Genomic DNA, 14,934 nt, shown 5'->3' with positions numbered 1-14,934 from the left:
GCCTCTTTTCTTTGAATTTTTTGAAGTCTACCTCCCCCTCTTTGATTACCCTGAACTCCAAAATGACATAGTGACTCTCTCTGAATGTTCCTATGGATTTCCATTTCACCAACTATTTTTTTCTTCTTGGTCAGAATTAGGTCCAGAGTTGAAGTTCCCCTAATTGCTTCCTCTACCATCTGGGAGATAAAATTGTTACCAAAGTAAGTCAAGAACCTGTCGGGTGCCCTACTTCTAACCAAATGAGACTTCTAGCAGACATCTGGATGGTTGACACCCCCATCACCACACTTTCTTGCTTCTGTTTGTGTATTGTGTTGTGACCAGGACGCATCATCTACCTCTTCCATTGAGCTGAGCAGTCTGTTCTGTACTCCCCAACCATTAGCACTTCTATTGCTCTCTCCTTTTTCCTTCACTCACAAGCTCTTAGCATGTTTCTACCCCAAACTCATGAGTTTCCACATAGATGTATGTTTCTTGGCCAGTAGTTCTACTCTGCCTCTCCTCCTAAGAATACTGTTTCAAATATAAATATGAGAAGCAAGCAAGCTATCCCCAACCATTCTTGAGTTCCCAGCCCACCCACTGCAGCCGAAGACCTAATTCCTCCGATGCTCTATCTACCACTCAGTATTATAAGCTCAATTTTCACTTCATTACCCTTGACCCATATTTACATGTCGGCATCTGAAGCCTTAAGTATATCCTCTGATGCCTGCCCCAGTTGTTTTCTCCAGTGAATCACTGGACAGTTTCAGCATCATTCCTGTTCTTTCTCAGTCATATATGCTGCCCTCCATAGTAACTGGTTATCCAGCTTTTTTTTTTTTTTTAATCCCCTTGGGCATTTTTTTCGCCTTCAGTTTAAAACCAACTTAATAGTTCCTGCCTGAAAGTAGATGAGTTGACTAAGGAACTTACCAGACCCATCCTTAAGACTGAGATTAACTAGTGACCCCAAACCTCACATTAGCTGTTAAGTTCAGGCTCCTTTTCCTAGTTGGCTGTGGCAGTTAATTAACAGTAAAAATAACATTTGGTCTTACTTTATGTTTATTTTCTCTCTTGGGGTCTGATGGAGATATGCAGGAAAATGGCTGCAAAGAGGCAGTGGGGAAGAAGGGGGAGACTGGGTGGTGCAGATCAGGACCTGAGTGATCTGCTCTGGCCTCACCATTTCCTTACTACATTCCCTTCCTTGGAAATGGGTTGTTCCTTGTATGATTGGAAGGTTTAAATGTCCAAGAGTCCCACTTGTTCATGAGTTAATTGCATATCCTTTCTGGCTTCCTACCTTAGAGGTTTGTTGAAAGGATTATATGAGATGATACATGTTAAGCACCTGGTACAGTGCTTAATATATACCAAGCAACAAAGGGCAGCTAGTTGTCAAAGGCATGAGATTTAACTCTTTTTAGCTACTGTGGCTGAGTCAGATTTCAAGCTCTTTAGGAACAATACATTATATGTAGGTTTTTCTAGTAGTTTCTGAAGAAAAAAAATCAGTGCTATTATGAGACATTGAAGCACTATTTTCATAAATGAGTAACTTGATTTAAGGAATTTCTCACTCTGATGAAATTCTTGAATTGAAGAGGATTTGCATTTAATAAACAAAAGTAAACTTTAATGAAATACCTCTAACTTTCAGTGTCAGAAGGAGATACTTAGTAATAACTCTTATCCTCACCATTAGTAGCTCACATTTGTTGAGCACAAACCACATGCTGGCTACTGTACTGATGAGCACTTCACATGAATCCCCTTATTTAACCTTCACAATGAACCAACAGATTCCACATCACCCTTCATCAGGGAGGCAGAGTAATAACTTGCCCAAAGTGACGCACTAATAAGGGGCAGCGTCCATATATGAGCCCCATGCTCCTAACACTAAACATCCTTCTTCTCAAGCTAAAATATAGACGTTTCCTTCGTGCCATTATTTTGTGTCAACAGCTACAAACAGGTGCATGAACCAGTTGGCCACTCTGCATGTTTTGGCGTAACTCCTTGCCCTTCTGCATGAACTCCTCCAGTCTGTGACCATGTCCTTGGATTTGTAATTGATGGTGGTTATTATCTGAATGGACAGGTGTGCAACTGCTTATATTCTCTTGGCTGAAGAGGAAGCAACAACCATTGCTGAAGCAGAAAAACTGTTTAAGCAGGCCCTGAAGGCTGGAGATGGCTGTTACCGGCGTTCTCAGCAGCTACAGCATCATGGATCCCAGTATGAAGCCCAACATAGTAAGGTTTCCTTCAGGCTGATGCATTGGGGTATCAGAATTGCAAATGATTAATCAGAGCAAAACTTCAGTGCAGTTCAAAATTTGATTCTTCTAGATGAGGACAAATTCTGGATTTTGCTTTTCTTGTTTTTTTTTTCTTCTTCTTCTTATAAGAGTATAGTTAGCTTCATTACTCTTTACATTCACATTCTCTGTCTTGGCTGTAGACTCCCAATGCAAGAAATAGATGTCAGTAAACTTTAACAGTATTCGTATTTCGCTCCAGAATTCTTACATATTTCTGCTTGTCAGTTGCTTCTCTCTTATCTTTAAGTTTGGAAACAAAACTTAAGTCAGTGTTAGTGTTATCAAAGTTTTTATATTATAGGTCTTCTATAGCATGGGATGATATAGGCCCATTAAGAATACAACAGTTATTGGTAATTATATTAGCATTTAAATTTTATTTAAGAAAATTTGAGATGGTTTGTAGACAGAAAGAACCATGAGTTCCTAATTGTTAACTGTTTTTACATTAAAAACAACACATTATTTTATTTAAGATAGCTCTTTAAAATCTGAATCCTTTCATTTTAGTACACTAAACTGAGAGCCAGTGTTATTTTGGAAGAAGAGTATAGAAATAAGAAAATTATTTCTGAAATTCCCTAAGCACCTGTCTCATCTTTCTTGGTTATTTAAAAAGAAATTCAGTGATTCTTGTGGGAGAAAAGTTTGTATGGTTTCACCAAAATTTACACTATTTCTTTAAGGTGGAATTTCTCACATCATTTCTCTCTCCTTCAATTTGGAGAGTAGAAGTGTACCTCCTTTCTACTTGAGATTATACAATTAAATGTTAATATTGAACTTGGATTTATTGTAGGTGCTGACTGTATTAGTTTCTATGACTAAGGTGCCAGTAAGATCCTTGCATTACAGTCTGTACATACATAAATATGCCCATAAAATCCACCAAATACACAGGTTTTAATTTTTTATTCTGCAGTGAGTGTATATGTTAAGGAGGTCTCTAATTAACATCTATATCTGACTTTTTTTAAAAAAGTATAACTCATTGCATTTTTGAAGACATGTAATAAATGTCTATTTGGTGAACTAAATGGAAATTAATATGTAAAATTACATAAACTGTGATACAACTTAAGAAATTTTCTTTCTTTTTTTCTCTAAATTAAATCCTTTCAACCTGTTGCCTAAATCTATCCAAAAAATATAATCACATCTTTAAAATAATTTGTAGGTCCTTGGCAGTTTTTCAGCATACATCTTGATCTCATTGTTTAAAATTTGAAATGTTCAGACTTGGTCTTAACATCTTTTAATAGCTGCATATTATACATGTACTTAATCTATAGCAGGTGTGTCATATTTTTCTCAAACATGGTAATTTTATTGAGGATTAAACATATGCATGTTCTCACTAGTCTGGAAACATATCCAAAAAGACATATAATTAAATAAAAGATTAGGACAAGAAGTTGTTAATGTACTTTTTAAGGGCCATTTTAGTGACTATTGTTATAACTATTTAACTTGTCAATGCTTTCTCCAACACTAGGGTAGTTTTTCATTTTGGTGCATACTCTATTGTCATATCTGGAATGTGTTATATTGTCATCTAAAATCGACTGCTTTGGGGACCTGGAGATGATTATGATGTCACTAGTGTTAGAGAAAGAATAATATGAAACAGAAGTTCAACATGAGGCTTCTCCAGACTAAATGTCAAGAATAAAAAAAAATAGTTCATCAATATGCAACCTGGGATTCACCTTTTTTGCATTTTTACCAAAAGCATGTACATTGGAAGTATGTAGAACTCTTGCTTGTAAACCGAATGCAATGTGGGTATGTTAATTTTCCCAGCACTTTGTGATGGAAGATTTTATTTATTATCAAATATTCAGCATCCAAACTCAAAAGCGTGGATTTTGGTAACAAGTAAGATGATTTGGCCTTTGAGAGTCTGAGTTCTTTGACTTCAGTCTGGTTCCATCCTGCCCTTAACAAAGTTGTCATTGCTCCTGGCACTAAGGAAAAGCCACAGGCACAATCTCTTCTCACTGCGTTTTTTTTTTTTTTTTTTTTTTTTAAGGGCAAAGTAAATGAGCCTCTGCATTTTTTCTTGCTGCTGAACTGAAACTCTTGTTTTTAAATTTTTGGTGTTTTATATCTCCCTATTCAGGACGAGACACCAACGTTTTGGTCTACATCAAAAGAAGGCTAGCGATGTGTGCCAGAAGGCTCGGGAGGACCAGGGAAGCAGTGAAAATGATGCGAGATGTGAGTTTGAATTTGTGTTTGGGGTCAGTGGCTGTGTGTGTGGCTGGGAGCTGTGGGAGCCAACTGAATAGACCCAGCAGAGGCAGCCAGTTATGGTGTGAGGGTCCCTGTGTGCCTGGACCAATTCCCAGCTGACTGGATGAATGACCTTAGACAAGTCACTCCTGTTCTTTGCTATTGTTCCTCATCTATAACATAACAATAAAAGTCTTCAAAAGAACTTAAAATTACTCTGAGAATCAAATGAAATAATTCATGCAAAGCTTTTAATGTAGTGACTGGCACATTAAAAAAATCAATAGATGTCCTTATTAAAAAACTTTGGGACTCTAGCTGACAAGCAGTAAGAGATCAGCCATTTTAATTAACTAACTCTTTTTGTGTGTAGTGGTGAGGAAGATTTGAAAATAGCTCAAATTGTTAAGTTCAGTAATATTATGAGTGTGTTCTTATGTAGTCATTTCAAGCATTTTCCTATATTCTTGAGAATCAGGGCACTTTATTACTTGTAGTCAACATAAGAATCAAGAAAAATGAAAGTAGGTAAAAGTTTGAGAACAAAAGAGAATCTAGGGAGATTATTATTATGAAAACAAAACTAGTTTTAAGGGAAAGAAGTTAAAGAACTTTACTTCCATTTTGTTGTTACAAAGAAAAACTTTCCTCAAAGAAACTGACACTGGTATTTCTAAGCCATTTCCCTTTTAAAAAACAATCTCAGAAAACCTAGATCAACATGTCATCCTTCTACTGTGTTCCTGAATTAGAAGACTTAGATCCTCTAATTCTGTCCATGGGGTGAGATCAAAGTGGCATCTTGCACATACTACTGTGCGAATCAGTGAGCCTTTTCTCAGCTTGTCTCTGGAAGGGCAGTGTCTCATGGGAATTTTTAGATACTCTTTGGAGGAGGAAACTTGTGCTCAAGGCCCTCCCTAGTTATTTCTTCAAGTTACAGCACAATATGAAGGCCCAGGTGAGAACCATGCTTGGGTCTGCCCACTCCATTAAGCAGCAGTGTAACCCCCAAATCTGAGGAAAGCATCAAGAGGAAGATTATGAAGATGTTATATGCTCACTCAGAATTAAATTCTTTTCATTGAAGAAATAATTTAAAGAATGTTATATAGCATATGAGCTAATTTTAAGAAAAAGATTTCTGCAAATATGAACTTGCTCTCAAAGTGAAATCCCTTGATATATCCATCCCTTGATATAACTAAGAAACGGTGCAGCCACTTTGGCTCTGCAGGAGCTGGGAACTTTATGATGGACAATATGTTTCTCTCAATCTTGTACAATCACAGTCCACCTTTCTTATTACCTCTTTTTAACCTTATTAACTTAGAATAGCAGGCATACATGGAGGATCAAATATTTGTGATTTTATTTGTTTTATCCTTAAACAAGCTCAGAGAAAAACCAAGTTCTGATTACTTTAATTTCAGTTATTTCTATCAGTCTCATTCTGCTTATCATTTTCAGTATATACATATAAAATTTCAGGATTAAAATCAATATATCTATCTACCATGTATCTTCTGTTTTGTTTTTTATTTAATATAACTTTATAATTCTGTTTATTGACCTAGTCCAAATATGGGTTTTGGGAGAAAGTCTGGGATGCAGTGAAAGAAACACTGGGCAGAGAGTCAAAAAACCTGGATATGAATCTCAGCGTTGCTTTTTACTGGCCTTGTGTCTCAGGGCAATTTAGGTGCCTTTTATGGCCTTTTTATTTGGTCTTCCATAAATTGGAGATGATGATTCTTATCTAAAAGAGCAATTGATAAGGAGAATTGAATAAGATAATGTGAAAACACCTGGCATATAATAGGCATACTTAAAATATTTTTCCTCTATTTTTTAAGCTGTTCTATAATTTACTTGCCTGTTTGCCTGATGGACATCTTGGGATAATTCTAATATCTTTCTTCTTTTAATTAAAAAAAACATTTTAAATGTATTTTTATTTTTATTTGATAAATAAGTGTCCCCCTCTCTGTTTAAACAACAAGCATGTGGCTTAGGGACTGTGCCTGCCTCAGGTTGTCCAATACTACATATGGTTCTTACCCGTCATTGGATGAGCTGACCTCAAGGCGTCAGATTCCTGTCTTAGGTTGGTACCATTGCAATTGGATCTTACCTGTCATTGACTACCGGTCCAGCATACAGCCACACCTGTGGATAGGTCTTTGTACAACCTTTGTGAGGTTCTTTGCCTCACCTCTGTTGGCCCCCAAATTTTAGCTGAACGACCATCACAAGCATCACAAGCCAATTGACGGATCCTTTTGGAAAAATTGTACCACCAATGACACCATCAGCAAAAATACCCCAGCACTACCACAAGTCGCTGCACCAACAGATAGTTCACAATGCATACAAGTGATAACATAGTCTAGGCAAGTTCTGCAAGCAGTTCAGTGATAGCTATTGCAGAAGCTGTAGATTGGTTTTACCTTTGTCTTCACTGGCACTGGGATGAAGATAGGAATTTTGGCAATAATGGCTAAAGAAAAAATTATGTAACATTCCAGCAAGCACTAAAAGAAAACAATTTTCTGAACAATTTACATTATCCTGAACAGAATTATTAAATATAATGAAAAGGAAAGGTGAAAGTAAACAAACAGATCTGTTAACCTCCTTTTTTGTTCACGTATTAAAACAATCCTCAACACCTGTTTATCCAATTTAAATTAAACCATTTAAATCATGTGAATAAGAAAAAAAATATTTGGATCCATTTTTTCATGAGCGCTCATCATATATGATATATGGACATACGCACATACAAACATACAACACAAAACACAAGTGTGTACACATAATATAATACATACAACACATAACATAATAGTAAAGGCCTTGTAACTTTTTACAGGTGAAATCTCCATTGCAATGTTTAAAAACTCCATAGTTAAAAAATAGAACTGATCAGCAAAACATTAAACTAGGTCTGTATGAACTCAAAAAACAAAATAGAATTTTATGATGTGGTAAAGGGCAATAATAACATAGATATTGAAAAAAGCATCCTGGTTTCATTAACCTCCAGGTGTGGGAGAACCACTGTTGCAGATGTAAGGATAGCCAAACTGGAGTTCTGGATATCAGCTGTTATGGATTTGAGCCAAATCATCTTCTTTTGGGTCTGTAGAAATCGCTTTAGTTAATCTCTCTGGAATCCAAATCGGCTGCTGTTCTTCCTGTGGAAACACACAAACAGACCTCCAACTCCAGACAATCACTGGGTCAGGACCTTTTCATTGTCCTGTTAGAATATCCTTCCAAAGTACCTTGGGCTTATGTACATTTTTTGGACACATATGCCTTTCCGCAGCACTAAGTCCTGATGAATCCAAATTTAAAAAGTTTAGAGTAAAAAGGGTTATTTTAAGTTTATCGTTGGGGGATATATACCCCTTTCCAATTCCTTCTTTTTGCTTTAATGAGTACATTTTAATAGTTTGATGAGCTCTTTCAACTATGCCTTGTCCCTGTGGATTGTATGGGATTCCTGTGATATGAGTAATGCCAAATGATGAGCAAAATTGTTTAAAAGATGGTTGCGGGTTTGATCCCGGTACTGGCCACCAAATGCCGCAGTCTGGCTGGGCACAATTCACGAGCCACTTGTCAAGCAGAAACGAACTTTAGTTTTAGAACACACGCTGCACCACACGAGCTCTTCAGGAATTCCCTCAGAGCCCAACTGCCACCACTGGCTTCCGGCAAGCCTCTCAACCCCCACTCCTCCTGCTCTTGAGGCCGATTGGCTGGGTCGCGTGGGCAGAGCCAAAAGAGTCCCCCAGTGAGCAGCTCCGTGGTCTGAAAGGGCGGGGAAACAGCCCAATGAGCATCACCGCATCACCACAGCTGGCAGCTGGAAGTTTGCTGGGACCGCTGTGAGCCAATCAGCTGGAAGTTTGCTGGAGTCCCTTCTGCTGTGGCTCTCAACATAAGTGTACATATTTATGAGGTACAGTGTGATATTTCAGTACATGTATACAATGTGCAATGATTAGACCAGGGTAAGTGGCAATGCTGTTCACCTCAAACTGACTTATTTTTCTTGAATGAATCAGTCATTCAATGAAGTAACCTCTAGCTTTTTCTATCTCTGTGTGCATGCAAATGCATGCATATTTTATGCTTGTTTGTGTCTATGTTGATTCGTGTGCTTCTTTTATTCCATTTCTAAAACATCCTGTCATATTTCTAAAATACCAATACATGTTGCCTTTTCTCTTTGGAGTATCCAGTAGATGTGGCCCCTGCTGTTCTGACAGTCTAGTGAGAGACACTGTCAGACATGATGATATGTTTTGAAGAAAACTATTCAAAGTATTCTTTCCTTCTGCCACTCCTTCTGTCAACCCTCGCACCCCAAACAGAAGCAGAGAGTGGTCTCCCTGTAGAAGCTGCAGCCGTGTGAGCCTCACAGGAGACAGTTGCAAGTCAAGCCTGATATTCTGACTCTGCTCAGATTGCGGACCATGCTTCACAGAGGGTTCACTCCTATAACAAGATGCACATGAACCATCGTGCTGTAAAACTTCCTCTGATAAAATAGCACAATGGATTACAGGCAGCCTGCTGATAAAGTGTTAAGCACAAGGATCTAATTTTTCTTTTTCTTTTTTAGAGAGAGAGAGAGAGAGAGAGAGAATTTTAAGAGAGAGAGAATTTTTTAATATTTATTTTTTAGTTTTCGGTGGACACAACATCCCTGTATGTGGTGCTGAGGATCAAACCCGGGCCACACGCATGCCAGGCGAGCGCGCTACCGCTTGAGCCACATCCCCAGCCCCAGGATCTAATTTTTCATTAAGACACAGTCATACTCGGGCTGGGGTTGTAGCTCAGTGGTAGAGCACTTGCATCGCACTTATGAGGCCCTGGGTTCAACCCTCAGCACCACATAAACAAACAAATAAGTAAATAAAAGATATTATGTCCATCTAAAACTAAAAAATTATTTTTTTTAAAAAAAAAAGACACAACCATCCTCTCCCCATGTACATGGACTTAAAATTTCCTAGAGCAGATTTTAAAGTGGAAATGGAAATTCAAGAGTCAGATGCTTTCCATGTAGAATGCAGTTGCATTTAAAAAAAACTTCTCTGGAAACCACTTAAGGAAGGTCAAACCATTAGTTGGTGAGATACTCTGAAAGAGAGGAAGGGGATTCTAGGAAGGTGGCTGTAAATAATTTCCGACATTTCTATGACTCGGGACTATACTATGGCTCAAATAGAATATTAATATTGTCCATAAAATATTGATAAGGTCAGCATACATTGAGTCCATAGTGTCTGGATTCACATCTTCTCATTTTCTAAAGCAATACATTAATCATTTTGGATTCCCCTAGATGTTAAAAAAAAACCCACTTTAATTAGCTTTCATTTGCTATCAAGAATCTTGAAGTACTTTACTGCTGGCACTGGGCAAAGCTAAGAAAGCATGTTGGCTTTTAAACTTCCGGTGATGCTGATTATTCAAAATGAAGTGAACACCACATTTTCTACTTTTTTAAATGTAAGGAAAAGTTTGTTTCTTCTCATTTTTGGTGATTTTGCCTTCTTAACATTTGGAATACAACTTTTATTTATTTATTTTGCCTTTTAACTCATACCAATTAGGTAGCTTCAAATTTTCCTGTATCTTTCCCTAGACTATTTGAGTAGTTTGAAATGGAATTCATAAGGCTGAAGACTATGGTCATTCCCTATCAGACCAGCTATGGATTAGCTGGTATGGATGGAATAGTTAGTCCCTATGAAAGAACCCAAAAGCTCCAGTCATTTTGTCTAGAGCAGGGTTTCTCAGCTACAACACTACTGACATTCCACTTGTTGTGGGGGGCTCTTCTGCACATTGTAGGCTGTTTAGCAGCATCCCTGGCCTGTACCTACTAGATGCCAATAGTAACCCATGGCTCTGCTACTTCCCAGTTGTCTTCAGACATTGCTAAATGTCTCTGGTTGTGGGGGAAAATCCATTCCCATCAAGATCCACTGGTCTAGGGAATCCTGAGGTGAGCAGATATGTTTCTAGGCAGACATTGGGTTTTATCCATGTATAGTCTGAACTTCTCCTAGTACAGGCACTGGCCTCCAAAGCAGCCCAAGACTTACCCAGCCTGGTTGCCAGGAGGAGGCTTTTGCCCAGATGGGATTCCCTAAAGAGGCATCTCAAGGCAAGAAGAGTAACTCACATGGAGGTTTTGTGGGGGTCCTGATGAAAGGACTGAGAAAGAGTCTGATGTAGGATAGTAGTCTCCCGTGCTCCTCCAGCCTGCTTCTGGCTCATTTTTTGCCTTATTTGCCTAAAATCTACAGGTCCTTTGAAAGTCAGTTTCCCTTGCTTTTTGCATTTTTTTTTTTCAGATCTCTGAGCCATTTGCTTCTTTCCTGTTTCACTTTCTCTGTAGGACTACTTTTTTCCATATCCTGCCCTACCATTTCTCACTCCCTTTTTGAATAATTTATCCACTTTATTCTAGGAAGCTATGCTATTTTACTTCTCCTAATATCTTAGTCTCCACATCTTCCCAATTTCCAAAATTTGAAGTGTTCCCTGGTCAATCCAGGGCAACAACATCCAGTTTCAGAGTTTTAAACATAGTCTAAATGCTGGCAAACATTTCTGTAGTATTTACTGTGTTCCAGACATTTTTGTAAGTGCTGTACAAATGTAAACTCTTAATTCTCTGGTGCTCGCTCAGGGTCACACAGGTAGTGAGCACTCATGAGAGCATGGTCAATCACCTGCATCAAAAGGGCCCAGGGTGCTGGTTTAGTACTCAACTCTTGGCAATGGTGTAGGGATTAAGTGGAATAATGCATGCAAAACACTTGACATAGAGCTTCATGCGTAGTAAGGATTCATGGTGGCTGTTGTTCATAACTATTATTGCCTAAGCTATATTGCCAAGTGAAAAGTGTAAACATTAGGTACAATTTGATTCTATTTTTGCAATTAAAAAGTCAATGCTAATATAGACCAATGCTTCTTAAACTTTTTGGTCTTAGAACACCTTTAAAATTATTGAGGACTACAAAACTTTTGTATGGTTGCATTTATTATCTCTATTCACTATTTTAGCAATTGAAACTATGAATTTTTAGAAAATATATTCACTTTAAAATAACAATTACAAATTAACAAATGATTTTTTGTGAAAAAATAACTATATGGTTCAGACAAAATTCAGTTAGAGGAATAACATTGCTTTTATATTTTTGGAAATCTCTTTAGTGTCTGATTGAATCAAATTGGAGACAGAGTCTCATGTCTGATTCTGGATTTAGTCTATTGTGTTTTTACCCAACATGTGGCCTCTGGGGGTGCCACTGTGTGTACTCATGAGATAGAGTGAAAAAGGAAAATATATATGTGTATATATTTCTATAAAATAGTAGTAGCAGTACTAACATTTTTGATCTGAGAACTACCTGAAATAGTGTCAGGATCCCATAATGGTTCCCTAATCATACCTTGAGAGCCACTTGCATAAGAAAACTCTTGAATTTTTTAAAATAAAAACTGAGAACACTTTCAAAAGAGCAAAATAGTGGATGCAAAAATGGTATAAAATAGGGAAGAAACAGGGAAACATGGATATGGTGAGGGAAACTTCACCCACTTAAAATTTTAGATTAAAACTGGACCTGCGACTGATACATTACCAGGTGTGTTCCTTTCTTGGAGCTGCCATATCAAACTGGGTGATTTAAACAACAGAAATTTGTTGTCTCATGTTAAATTAAGGCTAAAAATCCAACATCAAGGTATGTCAGGGCTACGCTCCCTCCAAAGGCTCTAGCTAAGAATTCTTCTTTTTCTAGTGTTGTTGGCAATCTCTGGCCTTTTTAAACTGATAGATACATTACTCCAGTCTCTGTCTCTGTCTTCACATGATGTTTTCCCTGTGTACCCATGTGTCCAAATTTTCCTCTTCTTATATGGGTACCAGTCATACTAGATTTATGACCTTATCCTAACTCAATTATGTCTGCAAAAACCCAGTTTCCAAATAAGGTCACATTGATGGATATTGAGGTTTTGGATGTTAGTTTGTCTATCCTGAGGACACAATTCAACTCACAATAGCAGGTCATGTATAGATATTCTCTGAATATACTTTGATTCCTTCTAAAATTTCTCTGCTATATCAGGTCAGGCAAAACCATATTTCATATGCTTCAACCTTGTTCAACCTATTATCAGCCAAGCCTGTAAAAGTTACAACTGCAAACTTCTCATTTTGAGTTCTTACTCTTAGCTCTTTGTAAAAGTTAGTCAGAGGAAGCTGCAGTCAATTACCCCATCCTTGGGCTTGTTGTGCCTTTTAGTACTTTCATCTCCTTCTCCAGGATTTTCAACTGAGAACTAGAGGAGCTTCAGTTCTTATTGTCAATAACATATACCAATTATAGCTATGTGCCAGACATTCTGCTAAGACATTTACATATACTGTCTTATTTAACTCACACAGAGCAAGGGTATACTGTTAAATTACAAGAATAATTTATGCTCTTTGTACCAAGTTGAAGAATCAGGTGGTTACAATGCCATGTTTTCCTATGATGCCATCTCTCTGACATGGCATCACTTATTATTATTGTCAGCACTTATTGCTTCCAACCACCTTTACTGGCTCATATGAATACATATCTGATCACGTAAGGATTTTGAGCCAAGTTGATTTGAAAGAAATTTTAACAAATCAACTTTAACAAATCTTTGACAAATCTTTGTTCCATGAAAGAAATAAGCCTTTATGGGGATGCTGAATTTCTGAGCATCTCCTAAGGGGCTCCCATACTCAAGAAAACATACAAGTTTTAAAACAATTTCCCTTGACCTCTTTTCACACTTATTTTATTTTTATTTTCAATTTTTGTCTCAAATCACTTATTTGTGGGCCCTGTTCAATAAGGGGAGATTAGATTAGGGATGGATGAGCAGAGAAAAATGAGTTTTTTAAAGCCAATTTTAAAAATGGTAACTGAAGCTCACTAGATTTGGAACTTCTTGAATCAGGTACCATATTTTTCCTGTATGTTCCTTCCAGCACCCAGAACAGTATCATTTTGATAGATATAGTAAAATATTTGAGTTGATAAATCTAAGCTGTGCCTTGCAAATTCCTAGTTAATGCTGCACTTGTGACCTTTAAGTCCCAATTTTCTTGTTGATTATGATGCTTGTTATTGGTTTAATTCTGTTTTTATACCTCCCTTTAAAGTAGTAATATTTATTTTTAAATTAATATGAATTAAAATAAGTTCTACTTAGAAAATTATTGTAGATGTTCATTATAATATATTTCTTCTAGGTTGTCAGAGGTATCCTGGGATGTGAGTGATTGTCCTTTGGCAATTAACTTAATAGTATTAATTGTTGGAGGATGTCCTTCAAATGATTTGTGAAAAGAAGCATTTCTAATGAAAGCATACTTTAGAAAATATAAACCTTTGGGACTAATTAAAACCTTCCAAACACTGAGAAAGGCTTATGTTCTACTATGTTCATGAGTTTAAATCTTCACAAAATCAATGATGTGTAATAGAGAGTTAATATGCCCTTCCCAGATTTTGTGTGAAACATATTTTAGGAAATATTTTACAACAGAAATTCTGCTCTTATTATAAAAGTGAAAGGATCTTTTTTTGAAGAGAATTCTAAATGAATATTTTGATGATAAATTTCTATGCCCTTTTATCTCTTTTCCTCATTCTTAAATTTTCTAGTTTTGTTATCTCCTCCTTCTTTCTATTCCATTAGTTGCATTATTTCTTTTGGGCTCAGATTTCTTGTTTCTTTCCTTAAAATTGCTATGGGTCATTATGAGTATCTTGGTTGATGACTTGATTTAGAAGTTGTTAAGGTTGGCTTTTGAAGGAAGAGTATGGTCCCATTATGTGAGATGAGAGATGGGAAGATGGTCTTTAATATGTCCAGATAATCAAGTATCACTTAAACAAACTTACTTTCAAAGCTTTAAAGACACCCAGATGTATCATTAAACTAAAGACCAACTACATAGTAACATAAATTAATTATTTTATTTGTTTCTGAAATGGATGTTGACATTTCTAGATTCTATCTTTGCCATAGGTACAAATAAAGAAAAAGTGAATTTTGAAAGTAAATGCTGTGTACAAAAAAACCCACTCGTCTTCAAAGTTAGACTTTATATGAACCCGTGTCGTCGTCTTCTTTTTTTCATTATGATTTGCTTTTCTGGGTTTGCCTGATATTTTTGTTTAAGTTTATTGAATAAATTACTGGAAATTAGTATATCATATAGAAAGGAAAAGTGTTTAATATCTATGCCCCTTTAATAGAATAGGTAAGGAATTTGTCAATTGTT

The 14,934-nt window shown here is 36.8% G+C and overlaps 1 protein-coding gene across 12 annotated transcripts in view; it reads left to right on the top strand.

Moving 5' to 3' along the window:
* The window catches only part of ST7 (suppression of tumorigenicity 7), a 279,293-nt gene that overhangs the window by 183,041 nt on the left and 81,318 nt on the right, over window positions 1-14,934 (top strand). For 10 of the 12 annotated variants that reach the window (XM_081286857.1, XM_081286856.1, XM_081286861.1 and 7 more), the window contains 3 exons: window positions 135-203; window positions 2,099-2,253; window positions 4,444-4,541. In XM_081286857.1, the coding sequence (XP_081142983.1) occupies window positions 135-203; window positions 2,099-2,253; window positions 4,444-4,541 (322 nt within the window). The remainder of the gene's footprint in view (window positions 1-134; window positions 204-2,098; window positions 2,254-4,443; window positions 4,542-14,934) is intronic. The other 2 variants (XM_081286860.1, XM_081286859.1) reach the window with 1 other exon arrangement.

Source organism: Spermophilus citellus, assembly GCF_964194105.1.
Source record: "Spermophilus citellus genome assembly, chromosome: 3".
NCBI classification, from domain to species: domain Eukaryota; kingdom Metazoa; phylum Chordata; class Mammalia; order Rodentia; family Sciuridae; genus Spermophilus; species Spermophilus citellus.
Note: the sequence above shows the minus strand (reverse complement) of the source record. Positions and strands in the feature narration are given on the sequence as shown.